At 43.8% G+C, this 19,450-nt stretch overlaps 1 protein-coding gene across 7 annotated transcripts in view; it reads right to left on the bottom strand.

Moving 5' to 3' along the window:
* The window catches only part of SLC25A30 (solute carrier family 25 member 30), a 36,586-nt gene extending 18,103 nt beyond the window's left edge, over nucleotides 1-18,483 (bottom strand). Inside the window, exons 1-8 of one of the 7 annotated variants that reach the window (XM_087865127.1) lie at nucleotides 18,069-18,221; nucleotides 17,426-17,547; nucleotides 9,515-9,633; nucleotides 7,925-8,072; nucleotides 4,930-5,024; nucleotides 3,387-3,472; nucleotides 1,213-1,308; nucleotides 422-546 (exon numbers count right to left, since the gene is read on the bottom strand). In XM_087865127.1, coding sequence (XP_087721253.1) covers nucleotides 422-546; nucleotides 1,213-1,308; nucleotides 3,387-3,472; nucleotides 4,930-5,024; nucleotides 7,925-8,072; nucleotides 9,515-9,578 — 614 coding nt within the window. In that variant the 5' untranslated portion in view covers nucleotides 9,579-9,633; nucleotides 17,426-17,547; nucleotides 18,069-18,221. Of the gene's footprint in view, nucleotides 1-421; nucleotides 547-1,212; nucleotides 1,309-3,386; nucleotides 3,473-4,929; nucleotides 5,025-7,924; nucleotides 8,073-9,514; nucleotides 9,634-15,286; nucleotides 15,416-17,425; nucleotides 17,548-18,068; nucleotides 18,223-18,258 lie in introns of those variants that run through there. The other 6 variants (XR_015725946.1, XM_087865125.1, XM_087865130.1 and 3 more) reach the window with 6 other exon arrangements.
* Nucleotides 18,484-19,450: the final 967 nt, after the last annotated feature.

The raw sequence follows: 19,450 nt of genomic DNA, 5'->3' as shown, positions 1-19,450 counted from the left end.
TGAACCCCGGGGGCAGATGCTTTCACATTCTGTACGCGTATCAAATCATGTCATACACTTTAAATAGCTCACAAGTTTGTCAATTACACCTCAATAAAGCTAAACAATTAAAATAATAAAAATAAAAAGCAAGTAAGAGAATGCTAAGTGTGATCTTGCTTATGTAATAAATACACATAATATACTTTTATAGACATATTTGCACGTGCCTAAAAACCAAGCTGTTGACCGTGGTAACCTATGTAAACAGATAAGGACTTTTACTTTTTCTTGATTCTTTCCTGAATTGTAATTTTTCAAATATGAGAATATAATACTTTTATAATAAACCTTCTTTTAAATTTCTATAAATTTATAGCAAATTGCCACCCTGAATTCATGCATCCCTAAAATACCATTTTTTTAAAATCTCTAAACATACAGGAAGTGGGTATACACAGTGTCTCCCATTAGACCCGAGAGAATCAGATGCTTCTTGGTGAGGTCATAGACTGGTAGCTCCACGCCGACCACAATGGCAGCCCTCTGGGCCGTAAGGGACACGCCCTGGGTAAAAATAGGAACAACCAAGATTCAGACAGCTCTCCACGGAACAGGCCTTTAAAAATCTATAGAGTGACAGAGTAGAAAAGACCAGAGGGTACAGAAGTCAGCAGCTCCCACGTCCGGGACTGATTCTGGCGCTAACTGTATGACCTTGGCCAGACCCTGGCCAGGCCAAGTCGCCTCACAGAGGCTCCGGTTTCCTAGTACGTACTGAGAGGACTCTACTGGATGACATTTAAGGTCAATTCTGTGAACTGATGGGTTCCTAGAATACCAGGGACCAGCACCCCATAGCAGTGCTTGCCTATTAATGGTCTTCATTTAAGGACCAGGAAACCACACAGATCAAAAAATTCAACGTAACTATAAGCTATAAAACCCTTCTCCATAAGAATTTTTTTAAGTAAACAAACAAAAAAGTGCTCAATTTCTTATACATGAATTATTCAAAAGGTACTTTAAAACTATGACATATTCCTCGTATTCCCATTTTACAGGTAATGAAATTAAGAAAGAAACTAACTTCGAGGGCAGACGTCACTCTTCTTCCCGTATGCCATTTTGCCATTTGGATTAAATAAGAGGATGGAAATAGGAAAAATAAATTCAAAGAAGGGAAACAGGGAAAAACTAAGTAAGGAAGTTGGCTTTGTTTTGCAGACTTACCTTCCACAGTCCTCGTGCTCCCTCCTGCTGGTAAATGTTAATGAAGTTGCCTATCATTCCGCCTTGAATGGTGCTGCTTTGTGCCTGCATCCGTATCTAGAGATTATCGTAAAGACGTACATGAGAAGGAAAGTCTCCCCGAATGCAGACTTCTGAAAATCATTCAATCTGTTGCTTACTAACCATTAAAAGAACTGGGGGATAAATAGGATTATAATACTAGTTTAAAACGCCCTTTGTAGGATTTATAAGGATTTTTAATTATAAGGATTTAACATTCATAAGGATTGGTTCTGAGGCACTTTGGAATCAACAAAATGCATCTAGTAGAGTCCAGAGCTCATTAAGTGTCCAAAAAATGGATTTTTAAAGTCTTTTGAAAAGGAAAGAAAATGACATATTTCCTTATAAGTTACTGAACAGAAAAGGGAATGTGATGGTATGCGAAGATTTCACATAATTGATAATTGAGTAACCAGCATACTTGGCAGCACAAGCATGGGCAAGCATATTTCTTAAATTAGTTACTTCAAGCCACTACCATTTCCAACCAGCTGAACCAAAAGGTATGCAGGCCAGCTGAGCACAAGATGACCACATGATGCCCGTCACACTCTGTTACACTTGAACTTACAAATAAACTTGACAACGGCCGTGGGTGGAATTCATATGACCAAGATTCCAACATAAAAATAAGGTTTGATGTAGCTCTCTACATTTTTTAAAATTAAAAGGGATTTCTCACTAAAAATTTGTACTTTACTTTTGTTTACGAAGCAATTATCTCTAACTTCTAAAGGAAAGTGTTACTGCCATGCTAACATGGGAAAATACAGCAAAATACAGGAACTGCCCTTCTATAAGCCCCGACATATGTTTAAGAGATTAAGAGGAATATGGTTATTTCTCTTCACTTTTCCCCAACAAAATCCTGGCAAAAGCACCCTCCCACATGCTGCACCTTCACCTGCTGCATAAAACGCTGATGTGTGCCAGAATCTCCTATTAGAGTGAAGGATCTGAGGGCAGGGTCCTTCTCTTACTCAGTTTCGGATTCTAAGCACACAGTACATCAGCTGGTAGAGGGTAGAAGCACAGTGAACACTGGTTAACTAATAGGAACAAAAAAGAAGACAGACAGAGACGCCTGGGTGGCACAGCGGTTAAGCGTCTGCCTTCAGCTCAGGGTGTGATCCTGGCGTTATGGGATCGAGCCCCACATCAGGCTCCTCCGCTATGAGCCTGCTTCTTCCTTTCCCACTCTCCCTGCTTATGTTCCCTCTCTCGCTGGCTATCTCTATCTCTGTCGAATAAATAAATAAAATTAAAAAAAAAAAAAACCTAAACTTTAAAAAAAAAAAAAAAAAGAAGACTGAGAGACAGAGCCAAACATCCTGAGAGCATTAAAAAAGTAAGTCCTGGGCGCTTGGGTGGCTCAAGTCAATCAAACATCTGCCTTCGGCTCAGGTCATGATCCCAGGGTCCAGCGATTGAGTCTCGCATCAGGCTCCCTGCTCAGCGGGGAGTCTGCTTCTCCCTCTCCCCACTGCTCATGTTATCGCTCGCTCTCTCTCTCTCTCTCTTTCTCTCAAACAAAAATCTCAGAAAAAAAACAAGAAAGAAAAAGTAAGTCCTGCCTAATTTTTATTTTGTTTAATTAATTTATTTCCTTGTCTTATTCCAGGAAGGATCTAGGGGCTGCATCCCTGGTATTGTCAACAAGGTCATCCAATGCATGAGGTCTAACTGTGGTAAGGATGTTTTTCCATTCGTATTTCCTGAAATCAAGTTAACGCATAACATCACATGTCAGAAATGGTCATTAGTGAGCACACTTGTGTAGAACTTGCAGTTCATCCATTTTTAATGAACCAATAAAACCTGGAAGATTTTCAATGAAAAATGAAATTCAAACATATCCAAGCTCAAATTTTTTTTCTGCTTAATCACAAAAAACCTTGTCTCTACAATGAGCTCTACTTTGGAGTTCCTCCATATCAGTGAGAAATCCACCCAGTGGATGTGATGTTTCCAAGTTCGAGTCTTCATGGCGCTCAAATTATAAACAAGTTCATACATACAGTATATGTTATAGTCACAGCTTTTCATTATCTGAATGTTGTTCTCAGTAAAACGTGGGGTGTGCCTTGTAAGACACGGATCGCACTGCTTACTTTCAAAACATCAGTTGGGTTAGCGATGGTTGAGGATACGACTCCAGAGAGAATGCCACACACCACATTTACCAGTAGAGTTTCATCTATAAACGAACACAAATTATTCAACTTTTCGTATGCACAAAGCTCTTCGTATCACTCACCCAAGTATAGGTGTAACTCACTTACACACCACTTATACCTCTCCAGAGAAGAGTGAACTTTCTGCTTTAGGAATAAAACAATTTTTTTAAGTCGTTTTTTTTTTTTTTTTTAATAATCTCTATACCCAATGTGGGTCTTGAACTTACAACCCTAAGGTCAAGAGTCCCATGTTCCACTGACTGAGCCCAGCCAGGTGCCCCTGAATCAAGCAATTTTTAAAATAGTAGGAATTTTGCTAGCTTAATGGGATTTTGCCTAGCAAAATGACTTGATATCCAAAAAGGAATGTGAATTATCATGCAAAGTGAACAATCATGTACCAATTCACTCTTGTGTGTAAATGAAGACCACTGTAGTAATTAAGATGATGTATATTTCATAGGAGAATAAAAAAAGATACACTCCTGGGGGCCCTGGGGGCTGGTCGGTTAAGCATCCAACTCTTGATTTCAGCTCAGGTCATGATCTCAGGTTCCTGGGATCAAGCCCCGAGTCAGGCTCCCGCTCAGGGGAGAGTCCGCTTGAGATTTTCTCTCCCTCTCCCTCTCCCTCTACCCCCACTTGTGCATGTATGTGCTCTCTCAAATAAATAAATAAATCTTAAAAAAAAAAAAAAGATACACTCCTAGGAGATCCCAAGAAAATAAAGTTTTAAAGCACACTGTATATATTCAATGTGAAGTACACTGAAGTGCTGAAGCATCTTAGCTCCTGTTGACCACTCTCATGTAACAGCTGACTAGCGCTCGTCCCATTGTAGGAAAAAAAGATAAAGTTATATGGATTAAAGCAAAGTCACAGAGTCAACCCACAATAGAGTATTGGAATTCAGGGTTTTTTTTTTTTTAAAGATTTTATTTATTTATTCGACAGAGATAGAGACAGCCAGCAAGAGAGGGAACACAAGCAGGGGGAGTGGGAGAGGAAGAAGCAGGCTCATAGCGGAGGAGCCTGATGTGGGGCTCGATCCCATAACGCCGGGATCACGCCCTGAGCCGAAGGCAGATGCTTAACCGCTGTGCCACCCAGGCGCCCCTGGAATTCAGTTTTTAATACTAAGAAGGGTACTGACCGCTTTCCTGAAAAATAGTAGATAATTCCTGATTTAAAAAATTTTTAAGTTGGCTAGAACTAACACATACCTTCTAGTCTGGGTGTTTTGGAGATAAGGATAAGTAAAAATTTGTTAAGATTGCTCCTCTTAATGGTCACTCCCCTAAGTTCAGCTAGAACGGACTTGCTTTAAGCACTGTTCATTCAGACTTTATATCCAGAGTTCTCCTCAGCAGTAGTAAAGTCACAGTTAGGCTCAAGAAAATCTGATCTCGCCTTGACTGAAAAGACACACAACCCACCCAGCTCCTATGCACAAGTGGAAAAAAGATTCCCCACTCACCTTCCGGGTGTTCAACAAACAGTCGCTTCAAGCTCTGGTAAGTGCCTATCTTGATGGTGCCGTAGGAAGCCTGGCGTAACATCGCAGGGGCAATCCTGTCAAACCAACGTACAAAAGGACAAAGAAATCCTAAAAATCACTTTAAATCCTCTAGAAGACACAGACACACACATGCAACAACGTGTTTGCCTTCCACAAACTACACTAAACCAGATTTCTCACAATTCAAAATCCAATAAAAATATAGTTGGGTTCAGTTAAATTTGTGCAAATACTAGTTCACTAAGTGAAAGCCCCTTGTAGTTATCCTTTATGAAAAGGCAAGTGAACGTGGAGTTCTATTTGCTCACCTTTCTCAGGACAAAGCGCCTGGTGAGGTCTGCCCTCTTCAAGCATCTAGCATTCTTCCACTGCTGCTCTGGAGCCCATCTCCCACCTTGTTGGAGGCCCTATTCCAGTTCTTTCCTTTCCCTCTCTTAGCCTTCTGGACCCCAGAACCACCCTGGGGCAGTTATCGGCCCCAGCTGTTCCTGCACTTCCCACCTCCTTCTCGAAATGCAGTCTGCCTTCCCTCTGCCGCTCCATCAAAACTGCCCTCACCGAGGTGACCAGCTGACATCTCTGTCACTAAATTAAATGATGTGTTCCACTTAGTACCTTACATAACCTCTCTGCAGTATTTGCTACTGTCCACCCTGTCCTCCGTGCAGCTCTCTCCTCCCTGCACTCCGTAACATCCCCCTCTCCCATTTATCTCCTTTTCTCAACAGCCTCCTACTTCTGTCCTCTGCAGGATTCCCAGAATTCCGTCCTGTGCTTTCTCCTCTCCCCGCTCTACACACCCCCCCGGGTGAACTCATCTACTCCCATGCTTCTGCCACTGTCAGAGACTCAGGACGCCTAATTCCTGCTTCTAACACTGATTCAATGACGCAATTCCAATGACGCATTTCCAACTGCTTCATAGATTTCTCAGTGTGCATGTCCTACCCCCAGCCCACCTCTGGGGTCCAGAGTTCCACATGGAACTCATCATCCTCCTGCTCCAACCAATCAGCTCTCCTCTGTTTCCCAGACCAGGGAACAGAAGCTCCATCTATACTTTGGCCCAAAGCAGAAATCAAGACATTAGCCTTGTCCCCTACTTCCTCCACACCTCTTCATATATTAGGTCCCATAATATGTCACCTACACCCTAAACAGCCTATCTTCTTTCTCTCTGTCCCCAGGACAACACCTCTGTTCAGATCCTGCTTCTGGCATGACAGCCTGCTTCCAGTGTGGTCAGTCTCTCGTTCTTTCTCCCCAAGGCAGGCCGGCTTCTTTTCACCATGGCAATCCTGTCCTGTCAGTCCCCTACTTAAGCCCCCCAGCAGCTTCTGTCCACCACGGGTGGGGCAAACTCAAGTGCTTACCGGTGCCAGGCAGATGCCGTAAGTAAATGACGCAGGCTGGGTCTAACTGCACACACATACACTGTGTGAGAGCGGAGGTTTCAGCAAACCAGAGAAGGCATCCTTGACACCTGCTCCTATTATCCCACGTAAATGAGTGTGGGCACAGACGCTGACTTTTTGCAAGAAAATGGAATCCCAGGTTTCTATGTGCAACTTTTTATAGTTGAAATATCGGCTCAAGTGAAAAACAAAAACCTTTGGTGACAGGTGGGTGGGAGGGCTGTGAGGCACTGATTTGGGACCTATGGTGTCCCAGATGAAGTCAGGATGCTTAGCCTGCCCTGAGGCCATCCATGTCCTGACCCCTTATTATGGTTCCAACTCCAGCTCTTGCTACTCACCAACTCCCACACTATACCCACGCTGAATTACTTGCAGTTCCTAGAATGTACCAGGCTTTCTTGCACATTCCACTGGCTCTGTATAAATACAGTTCCCTTCTGACTTCACCCGGTTCACTCACTCTTCTTGATCCTTCCAGCTTAGACCAGGCACTGCCTGGATCAAGCAGCCTTCCTGAAACACACCCTCTTCCCTGTCCTCATAGTCTGGGCTTGACGCCCTGCCTCGGCCAGACTCTAGTACTCATTATCAGACTCCCATCGTATCCCGTTTACACATCTGCAGCCCCAACTACATGACAGCTCCTTCATGCTGCTGCTGATCCCCATCTGTCCTCCCAGGCCCAGTCTCAGCCTTCTCTGTGATACTCTGTGCCCTGAGAGGGTGGTGCCCACGGATTATGTCCTTCAGGCTCCCCTGCCAACTGACTTCCAGGTGGATTCCACCAGCAGACAACGGGATGGAGGGAGGGAGGAAGAAGAGGGATTCTCCTCTCCCTGGGCACTACCGACGCATCCCTCCCCAACTACTGTTTGCTCCCTCAAGGCCCCAGTCCTAACACGCTCTGTTATCACCATTCCTGTCCTTGTCCTTTTGGTCCTAGGGTTGGTAACAACTTCTCACTTTGATAGTTTCTAGGTACCTCAATATCCTTCCTTTGTTCCCTTAGCCCTTAAGTAGCCCCTTCATTGAGGTCTCCTCACTGAAACCACACAAGTCATTCTGTTTTCTGCAGGGACCCGGGCAACATAGGCACCGGTCTTACTCACTTTCCTATCCCGCGCCTTCAGCACACTGTTCACTAAATGTTGGATTAAAGAAAAGTTGTTCACAACTCTTGAGCACAGAGGATACTCTTATCAGTTTCCTTATAGCAAAAACCTTGGTAATTCAGAATAGCCAAGGGGAAGGGCTTTTTCCAGAGTGAAACACTGAATTCGGAATGTTTTTTGAAACAAACGTAATTTTTGCATTATTATCTGTATTTGAACATAATAAAAACATACTTTCACCACAACATTCACTACATAAAAGATATACAGAAAATAAAGTTGAGATGAAAAATGAAAAATCTGCCAAACTTGCTCTTTTCAAATACACCTCAAATTTCTACTTTTTCCTCTATGACATCTTAGTTTTCAGTCTATTCATTTGGAAGGTCAATAGTCAAGTATAAATGACAACAGTCTACTTACCCTGAGTACAGGGCTTTCAGCCCTTCTTCTCTGCCTATCCGCACTAATGCATGCAACATTCCTCGATACCGGATTTCTTTAAAGTTTGCATCATTTGTCTGGCCTTGAATCTGGAGCCGTGTCTTGGTTAAGTCAATTGGAAAAGTACCTTAAAATTTTTTAAAAAGAAATATTTCACTTGATAAAAAGAAATTCCACTAAATAAAGGATACATGGTGATCTATTACTGAGGAAACATTTCGACTATAATGTAAACTAAGAAACGAAATTAAGAAATAGCAGATACTTTGCAATCTTTTCTCTATTTAAAAAAAATTAGGAACCAAAAGATTAAAAAGACCCCAAAGATGCATAAATGTATTTTCCTCTCTTTACATTTTTATGTAGTTCCCATCTTACTGTACATAGGATTTGAGAAGCCACACTGCTGTGAAAGATACGTACGTGGAATGATCTACACAAACAAGAATTTTAAAATATGTTACTGTTTTTTGCATGTGGGTAAGCTAAAATCGGGTTCAATACGAACGAAGAGAGAGAAGTTCATTTTCTTTTTTTTTTTTTTAAAGATTTTATTTATTTATGTGACAGAGAGACAGCCAGCGAGAGAGGGAATACAGCAGGGGGAGTGGGAGAGGAAGAAGCAGGCTCCCAGCGGAGGAGCCCGATGTGGGACTCGTTCCTGGAACACCGGGATCACGCCCTGAGCCGAAGGCAGACGCTTAACGACTGCGCCACCCAGGCGCCCCAGAAGTTCATTTTCTAAAGGAGTGTCTCAGTTTGTGTTCTGTCGTCTGAAAGCAATCTATTTACGCAGGTAAAAATGTTTAATCCGGTGCCCCACGGAGAGTCCACCCAACTACGTAACACTCATTCTCAGCAAACTTGATCCATCGTGGCAATGGGAGAGCCCACCCACACAGACAACCAAGTGGGTGGGTGGTTCATGCACCTTCACCCCTCAGCCCTGGTCCTCACTGGCTCCTCAGGGGCAGCCCCTGTTAAAGGACAGCAGGGGCCGAGCCCTGGAAACAAACGACAGTCCAGCACCTGGCACTCGGCAGCCGCTCAATCAGCATTTGTGGAGTGAATCATGCCAGGAAACAGACGAAGAGAACCGGGATCTGATGTGGAGCTCCACTGAGGAGGACGACACAAACACCACCCGGCTACTGGGCACGACTAGCACGTGCCTGCATAATGGCGGGCAATCAAACCCGCCCGGGGGGACACCTGCCAGCTCCTTAACACTGTCCCCAGCCCCAGGCGCTAACAGTGGCAAAGTGGGGAAAAGGACAAGGAACACGGAGGGATGTAATCTAAAAATGACTGATAAAACTTCTGTTTGATTAACAGGTTCCACTTTCTCCACACTAAACTTTGAACTCTAAACGGCTGGCAGCCAAATGACCAGGTGACGGAAAAACGTAACCAAAAGAAGGCAATTTTGAAATCTGAGATTAATGTTTCATACTCTGTCATGCTGTGTTCGAACTACAGTCACATCAAGCACCAAACAGCGACCCTAACTTTTCTTCGACATCCCGTGTAGCAAGCAAGCGATGTAGGTCATTCCCTTGGGCTCCTTACCGCACTCCGCCGTAATGGAGGCCAGGCCTCCGTACACGAAGGGCTTCCAGTTGAGGGCCGCCATCTTCCCCACAGTCCCTTCTTTGATCAGAGAAACATAGCCAACGACAGGGCTTTTCCTGGACACAAAAGGAAGGCATGTCAAAGTTATAACTCCGCACACAAGCAGCTTCTTCTTTAAACTGGTGTTCCATTTGGAGAATGCCATCAGATGCGCTCTGTGAACAACGCCCCCCAGCCCACACCCCAATTCCCCAGGGGAGCCTCGCCTTCATAAAGCAAATCTCACTTTATCCGTTGCCTTAAATCTCATTCAGGCCTTAAGTGATGCAATATGCTGGTCCGGTGATATGGTGAATGTATGTAGTGGAGCACAACGGAGGCTATTTTCTGGGTAGTCTATTTTATCTAAAATCCATTCATTTTCACTCAACAAATATTTGCCTCTTGTGTGTCACTGTCTTAGTGAGTCTCTTGGGTGCACTAGAGCAAAAACTGTGGCTACCCCATGTCCTAAGGTAAAATGACAATTACTGAAAAAGTACCAAAATGTACTTCTAGTTCACACTCTATAAATATTAGTGTTCTTTTCTTATCCATATCACGTTAAGAGCTGGGAGGTAGCTTGGTGTGAAGGAAAGAGGTGGACTCTGGGGTCAGAGCGACACCGCATCCTTCCTAGGGAAGACCCTGTTAACCTCTAGGCTTTTTCTTTATTAGCATCATCACCATGGAAGCAGCCAACACAACCAGTTAGGGGTGGAGCCCATACTTTCACTGGCTAAGTTAAATAAAATCCCTAGCCTTCCATCCTCCTTTCACCTAAAAGGTGCTCACACGCTGTGACGTGTATTCACACACTTGCCATGCCGGGTCCCTCACATTCATTACACCTTCTGCAGTTTTATGCACTTTCTGTTGGTAAATCTGGCCTCTGTCCATTAGCAGGAGAAACATGCAAATTAACACACGTTTGCATATATACTATCAACCATTATTGTTGGTTTAAAATAAAGTTTCTAACTAATTTTAGTCATTATTGGTGAGCAATACGCCCAGGGTTTTTACTCTGCCATGTTTTAGGAGTTTCCCAGGACTACGGTTCTCAGGAAAGGCCTGCCACAAGTCACTGTCGCCAAAAATGTCAATTTGCAACAAGGCCAAAGGGCTGGCTTAAACTAAGAAAAAACACAAGGAACCCAAAGGAGATTCTAAATACATCTACCAGTAGCTATTCTCATTTACAGACATTAACCGAATTCAGACTGGTTACAAATGACAATAAGATAAAGGGCTCTATAGGCATGGAACCTGAAAAATCATCATTTGCTGTAATGTGTTGCAGGACCAAGAACAAGCCCTGCCCCAAAAAACTCATCTCAGCTCCCTATCATCCTTGAAAACATTTAGTAATATCTGTACATAACTAATTCTTAGCCTTATGAAATTCATAATATAATGATTAATACTATAAGTTCTACAGAACGTCAGAACACATTAATAATAAATCCAATAATTAACTGTCCACTAGTACCTTCCTTAATCCATTCTTAGATTCTGCTGAATTCAAGTTAAAAAAAACAAAGCAATAACTACATAACAGTGACGAGTGGAAGTACTATAATTTGCCATTAGAAAAGTCTCTGATACAAATGATTTCTGTGGATCCCCCAACAAGTTTGGGATAGGAGGACGGAAGAACAGACTAGAAAACTGAGTCTCAGCAAAGCGCCCTGCCCAAGGCCACACGGCTGACAGGGCAAAATAGGGCCTCCAACCCCAGTGTCCTGATTCCAAATACAGTGTTCTTCCTGCTACCACCTGAGGCTATATGCAATCATAAAGGAGCGATGGCGTTTTAATTAAGGAGGAAATACTGCTAAGCAGCTTCAAAAAGGTAGTACTGATATGCTGCATCTTATAAACAACAAAAATATGCTTAATTTAAGAGAAAAGTCTTAAGACAGAATGTAATATCCAGCAGGTAGACAGTCAATCTAAACAGCAATAATTTATTTTACCAACACAGTATATAAAGATAGTGTTCAAATAAATTTTTAGAGTTGTTCACAGTGGTGAAATTCACAGACTATAAAGAAGCCATTTTAGTGAACAATTCAGTGGCACTTCGCACATTCAGGATGTTGTACCACCACCACCTCTACCTAGTTCCAAAATATCTCATCACCAGGAAAGAAAACCATTACCCAGTTGATCCCCACTCCTCCCTCCCTGCGGCTTCCATCTGGTTCTTATTTTCTTGGCTGTGATACTACGTACGCGTTAAGCATCTGTGTGGCACATAGGACTCCTTATTAGTAGTTCCTAACCTGACTACAGAGCTTCTGAAAAGGATAGACATTAGGGCCCCATCTACAGAATGAGGCTCTCAGGGACATCCCAAGCATCTGTGTTGTTACTGAAAATCAGTGCGTTAAATATGTGGTGGCCAATTCACACCTTGGAATACTTACCACTTAAATTCCCATTTTAGGTAGTTAATTCTCAGTGATGATGTTATAGCTGATCCTTCCTATCTTATTTAGTAGTGACTTTTTTTTTCTACACATATGTGTGTGTCTATATATATTGAAATATGTATGTATCTACATATATAAAGACACACACACAAGCTATCCTGCAATATGTTAGCAAAACTTTAAGGGAAATGTAATAATATCTGATCTCTAATTTAAAAACAAAACAAAATATTTTTTTTAAAAAGACGCTATTGCCATATGGCCTCATGCCATCTCACTGATTAACTTTCTGGTTTCCTGCCACTACTTATTTGTTTTACTAGCTTAGTTTTAATGGCTACTTTTGGCGACTTTGTCTTCTGTCAGTTTGGGGTTTTTTTTTAAAGATTTTATTTGAAAGTGAGAGGGAGTGAGAGCACACAAGTTGGGGGGGAGGGCAGAGGGAGGAGAAGGAGAAGCAGGCGCCCCGCTGAGCAAATGCCAGGCCAGGACCCTGGGATCATGACCTGAGCAAAACCAGACGCTTAACCAACTAAGCCACCCAGGCGCCCCTGTCTTCTGTCAGTTTTGATATTAACTTCTTGGTTAGAGCAAAACGCAAAAGCTCTGGGTTCAAATGCAAATACTCAACTAGAGCTTAAAACTGCTGTGGAACCGCCTCCCCACGGTTTTGAATCAAGTGAACACAGCACACACCCATTTGTCCCTATTCAAATGTATCACCGCCATAAACTCATCTTCCACAAATGAGTGTCCATTCCTGCATCCCTATTAAACTGTAAGAAAGTTCTTTCTATTCAATTACAGGTTTTAAAAGTTAGCTAGGAATAGGGTAAAAATTACCTTGGGGCTCTTCTCTTCTCCTTTCCCAACACTAGGACTAGATTATTGAGCAGTTAAGCCTACTGCCCCCCTTCCCAGGTTAATGTTTGCTGTGTCAAAGAAAGAATTCTTTAGGGACGCCTGGGTGGCTCAGTCTGTAAGCATCTGCCTTCCGCTCAAGGCATGATCTCAGCGTCCTGGGATTAAGTCCTGCATAGGGCTCCTTGCTTAAGGGGAAGCCTGCTTCTCCCTCTGCCTGCTGCTTCCCCTGCTTGTGCTCTCTCAAATAAATAAATGAACTCTTAGAAAAGGAAAGAAAAGAAAGAAAGGGAACTTTAGCTAACAACCAGAGAGTATCAGTACTTGGTCCAACATCCCAACAAGGAAAGGTTCTAGCTAAGGCTGGAACAGGAGACATTATGTCCAGTACGCTGTGCCGGCCACAGCAGGCTGAAACAGGGCTCCAGCTATCTCAAGCTGAAATCTCAGTAAACTGAACCATTTCTTTGTTGTGGAGTGCTCTTTGGAGGGGTTTTTCTCCCACATATTGCTGAACTTCCTAGCACAATTTTTTGGGAAAATCCCAACTCTACTCAAGTCTCAAGACTGACAGGCCAACACACTCAGGGAGACTGGTGTCCTTAGCAGTCACTAGGGTCTGGACGACATCTCAGCCTGAGATCCAGGGAAGGGCTTACAACTTTGCAAAAACTCCAGTGTCAGGCATAGCAGTTCCTGTGGATCACTTCCCACTTTGCACTCCTCTTTAATCCATACCCTTTAGCCAGACTAAACCTAGGGACCACTTCTCTGCTGCATTAGAAACACAATGCTAATAACAACAGCCATCATTACTGAATATCTTATATATCAGGCATTGCTATACATTTTCCACATAAACAATTTTATTTAACCCTTACAACTCTATGAACAATCATTAGCCACATTTCACAATTGAGGAAAGCCTCAGAGAGGAAAAGTGATTTTTCCTAGTCACGTGGCTACAAAGTATACAAACTAAAGTCTCCCTGAAGGAACAAATGATCTTTCCTCTATGTACTACAAAGCCAGACACTATTTTCCAAAGGCTGTTAAAAAATATTAGCAGGTGGTAGTGTAGAAATTCTGCACATTCGGAATAAAAGTATGATTTTCCTGCAAAGGAAATACAAAATTTTCCACCTATTTTTTAAGCGTTTTCTGAGTGGAAATGTCTATACAAATTAAGGATTCCAAAGGATTCTTCCAACACTTAAGATATGTACTAAGTTACCATAACCTCTCTCCTACATTTTCTCTTACTTAGCACTTGTTTTCTCCTTACCTCCTTTGCACAGCTGCAAAGAGAGGTAAAATATAGTACAGTAATTGCTTCTGGAACTTCTGAAAGCTTTCCAAGTCCCTGTTATATAATTGAGTCTGGATAAGTTCTCTCGAATTTACTTGAGTTTCCTTTTCAGTCTGCAGCCTTAAACGGGAATCACAGTCTCTAAATTTCTGTGCCCTCTTAAATCTTTGTTCCCCATATGTTAGCCTTTCACAGACTCCTCTTATTTCCTCTTCTCTCTAAAGGAACAGTATGGAAAATAAGCTCATCACAGACTTATGAAACGTGGAATTTAAAAGGAATCTCAGAAGTCATACCTCATTTCATATGAATTAATCGAGCCCACGATCTCAAAACTTCACAGCGGCAAAGCCAAGACCAGAATTCACGCCCTTCACCTTTTTTCACTACCTGAGGAAGACGAATCTAGAATCTGTAGGACAGTCCCAACACTATTCTGGTATTCTTGCTCAGGAGTTAACAATGCTGAACACTGCAAACGCTTTACATGAACTTACACCGAGAAAGACGCTAAAATCCAGAAGCTACATCAATCTTCCAAGCAAATGAAGTGCACCCGTACCTACGAATGGGAGCCAACTTGGCATGTCCCAGGAGCAATTCAAAGTACAGTGTGCCCTCTCCCAAAGTAGGAAGCTCGCGGGCGCCCGGGCTGCACAGAACCGCGAGTGGGAAGGATGCAGAGGCAGGAGAAACACACCGTGGGGGCCCGGGCGCACACGCTGAGATGCCACACGGCCTCACACTTGGGACCTGTGACGCTGGGAGAGAAGTCACCCCACGCCCCCAAGTGATGAGGCCCCGGAGCTGGCGCCCCTGCCGGAAGAAGCGCGGCCCAGCCCCGGAACCTCGCGCCCCAGGGAGCCGGGTTCCGCACCCGAATCGGGAGCAGCTGCAGCCCCTGAGCACGCCCGGCCGCGTCAGCGCTCTCCCGGGCCGCAATCCGACCGCAGTCCCAGACCCGGCCGAGGCCGACCGAGGGGGCAGCACCGGCCGAGCAGGGAGTTCCCACGTCGACCGGTTCCGGGCGCCGGGGCGAAAAGGGGGCGGGCCAGTGGAGGGGCGACCCGGAGCAGGCACGGTGCGTCCAGCGCAACCGCGGCCCGGTGGTCAGACACTTACCGGGCGGCGGCGGCTCCGCCAGTCCTGCTACTTGAGCCCAACTGCGCCCGGAGCCGGCCGGCACCAGAGCCGGAGAAAAAGCGGCGCAGCTGCGGGGGCGGCTCAGAAGCCGGCACGCGGCCCCGCCCACTCACGTCGTGCGGCCACGCCCTCCGCCGTGGCTTCCATTGGCCGCTCCGGCCGCGGCCACGCCCATGGCAGCCGGCGACTGGCTGGCCGCGGAGGGACCCGGGCACTGAGTAGCCCGCTTCCCGCTGACAAGGGTGGGAGCCTTGGGAACTCGGTGACGCCTCCCACGGCCTCGGGTCTCGACTTCGCAGTGAAAGAGAAACTTTGGGGAACGCACCGAGAGCCTCGGAACTGGAGGCTTCTCAGAGGGCTGGTTTCCTATGGCCACGTGAACCTCCGCAGTCAGAGAAAGGAAACTCGCACTTCTTTTTTTTTTTAAACCCAGATTTTTAGTTTGAAAATGTACGAACCGACTGAATAGTTGCAAGAAGAGTACTATAAACAGCATATACCCTTCACTCGGTGCTATCATCACATTTGCGTCCTCTCCCAATATGTAGGTTGCCCCCAACGCTGCTTCACCGCTAAATATCTCACTATTATCACATGCAAGAAATTTAATACCATTTCTGTCACATCATTCAACATACTGTCTATATTTAAATTTCCGTTATTGTCTCAAAATGTCATACAATTGCACACGTGCACACACACGTCTTTGAAAATTCAGGATCTCCCCAAGATTCACCCGTTCGGTTTAACACCGTGCCTCTTTAGAAACTCCTTTTATCTACTAGAACTTCCACTTTTTCAAAATCTTTCATGACTTTGACATATTTGAAAAGTCCAGGCCAATTGTCTTGTAGACTGTATCGATTTGGAATTATCAAATGTTTCCTCATGACTAGATTCAAGTTAAACATTTTAGTAGGAAAAGTGGGAGGTGATGTGTATTTCCATGAGAAGGCACAGTGTTTCCCATTATCCGTGCGGCCAGGTTGGATCATTTGGTCAAGGCATGGGCTGGCTGATCTCTCCACAAAGATACTGTTGGAAGCTCAGAAATGTTAGAAGTTTAACCAATCAATCACCAAACCAGTCATCAGTAAAATTTGATGTGCACACATCAGAAAGACAGTTTGCAAACTGGAAGCACTCAAACCAAAACACAGAATAAGTCTTAGGAGTATGTTATAAAGCAGCTTACATATCGAGAAAGCAGTGACTGTTCACCTCGATTGGTTATAATATTAGAATTTTCTTAAATGACAGGGAATTGGTCAGTGGTTACCTCATATCAACCTTAAGAAACAGTTCAAGCTTTGCTTATGATTTCCAGAGGCATAAACAAGAAATTACCCAGGGCCAAGTTGGTCTTGCAAATGAAGCTTTGTATATTAAACTGGTTTTTTGTCCGTTCAGAGAATTTTCAAGGCTGATCTCCGTTTTGATTTTTTTTTTTTTAACAATACCTCTCTCCCACGGCAGCAGAGGCGATCTGCAGTGATAGGCTGAACCGGGTGCATACTTTTGCCCAGGAGGCACACACTGATGAACGCTTACCGAATTTGTTGTAAAATGGTGCTTTTCCAATGCTGTCATTCCTTCTACCTGTCTAATTTTTTTCTCCTTTTCTCTTCCCCCCCCCCCCCCCCGCTTCTCATTCTTCTTCCCTTCCCTGCTCCCCTCCCCTACCTTCCCCTTTTTGAATAACAGTGTGGACTCCAGCATTTTTTAAATTCAATTTAATTCAGTTACTATAAACAAATACCGTTATTACTTTTGGTGCACAAATTGCCCATACTTGGCAGTGGAAGCCCCCTCATCTGGCTCCTTTATTCTTATATATAAAATATGCTATCAATCTGAGCACTTCCTTGTTCTCTGACCCAAGACCTGCTAACACTTCATTGAATCTTCTCTGCCCTAGGCAGGAAAACCCTAGTTTCTTTTAGGAGGAAATGGCACTTAGAAAATTAGATCTGAGTACTTGTGCTCATTGCTACTGGGATGTCATTCTTCCAGGCCCTTACAGTGGACAAAGCATATATATATTTATGGAGATATAGATGTAATGCAGTAAACAGTATACCCTTTACCCAGACATAGTTTTAAATCACGAATTCATACCTCCAAGTCAAAATCCAACACCATAGGATTCATTTTAGTCTTCCTCTTTCCATTTTATATCTTCCTTCTCCCTCAATGAAAACCCCAGTTCACGACAGCATCAATATATCTGCTCATTTATTCTACGATATACAGAAACTAGTTGAGACTCACATACCAGTACTACCACCAGCAATAAACCTTCTAAGCTCAAGATTTCTTGGCAGTTCCTTGTATCTTTATAATACATCCTTCTAAATACATCCTTTATAATACATCCTTCGAACACTGTGTTCGAAGTTTACTTGAATTAATTGCTTTTTGCTATGGTTATGTTCTCTATTTGATCTATTGTTAGGTTTGTTATTTGCATCAATTTTAGAGTTTGCATTTTTCATCTTTTTTATTCAATTTCATTTTTTGAATGTATAAAGCATCCACATGGTTCAAAATAAAAGCTTACAAAGCTTAAACTCCCTCCCAATTCCCTGCACTCCAGTCCCACTCACCTCCTAGCAGTAACCACTTTCCTTAGTTTCTAGTTTATTCTTCCACCATCCCCAAGTTAAAAATATCTAGAACTATATGTAAGTATATTTGTTAGTTATCTATTGCTGTATAACTAAGCTTACCAGCTTAACACAACAAACATGTATTAGCTCACAATTTTGGTGGGTCAAAACTCCAGAAGGGCTCTGGTAGGCACCTATAGCTCCAGGCCCCCCAAGAATGCAGTCAGGGTGGCACCTGGGGCTGCAGGCACATCAGGGCTTGAGTTGGGGAGAACCTGCTCTCGAGTGCACTCAGCCTGGCTGTTGGCAGGCCTTAGGAGATCCTCTTTCAAGCTCACTCACATGGCTATTGGCAGGCCTCAGGTCTCCACTGGCCACTGGCCAGTGTATTCGTTTCCTGGGGCTTCCATAACGAATGACCACAAACTGGATCGCTTTGAGAAATAAGAATTCATTCTTTCCCAGTTCTCAAGGCTAGAAGTCCAAAATCGAAATGAAGGCAGGGCCGTGTTCTCTCTGCAGTCTCTAAGGGAGAGTCCTTGCTTTCCTCTCTGCTAGCTCTGAGCCATTGCCAGCCACCCTTGGCATTCCCTGGCTTGCAACTGCATGACTTCAATTTCTGCGTCTGCCTTTACATGATGTTCTTCCACCGGTGTATGTGTCTCTGTGTCCCAGTTTCCCTCTTATACTGACGCAAGTCATGAGTAGGGCCCACCCGAATCCAGCATGACCTCATCTTACCTTGATCATATCTGCAAAGACCCTATTTCCAATATAGTCATATTCATAGGTACCAGTTGGGTCAGAACTTCAACATATCTTTCTGGTGGACACAAGTCAACCCACAAGAGCCAGAATTATGTTTCTTGCATTGTTGCCCCTCCATGTAAGTACTCACAACATGGCAGCTTGCTTTGCCCTGGAGAGAGAGAGAGAGAGCAGGGAGAGACAGGGAAATTGATTCCAAGATGGAAGCCAATCATCTCTTTGTAACCTAATTTAACGCTTCTGTTAGATTCTGTGTACCAGAACCAGTTGATAAGTCCAGCTCAGACTCAAAGGGAAAGGATTCCATAAGATTACATGGAAGAGGCAAGGATCATTGGGGACCCTCTTCAAGGCTGCCTGCCATAATATATGTATTTTTTCTTACTTCCCCTTCTTCCTTACATGAAAGGTAGGACACTTTATTCCACCTTTCTTTTTTCATGAAGAGTGTATAATGCATCCTGGAAATCATGCCAGAGCAGTTCATGGAGGCCTCTCTCATGCTTCTTACTACACCATCATTCTTTGTCAAGTGGATAGACACAGCGTATATATTCAGCTTCCTATGTGTGATGGGCAGGGTCCTAAGACGGGCTCCAGGATTCTTGGCCACTGGTGCACACACACCTTCTCCCAGCCATTCAATCAAACACTCATCTAGGTATGGCAGTGAAAGGATTTTGCATACATGTAATAAAGTCCCAAGTCAGTTGCTCCCATGATAGCGAGATTGTCCAGTAGGCTAACCTAATCACACAGGCCCTTT

The sequence above is a fragment of the Ursus americanus genome, chromosome 10, assembly GCF_024610735.1.
Source record: "Ursus americanus isolate L20-20 chromosome 10, mUrsAme1.1.p, whole genome shotgun sequence".
In the NCBI taxonomy this organism is placed as follows: domain Eukaryota; kingdom Metazoa; phylum Chordata; class Mammalia; order Carnivora; family Ursidae; genus Ursus; species Ursus americanus.
Note: the sequence above shows the minus strand (reverse complement) of the source record. Positions and strands in the feature narration are given on the sequence as shown.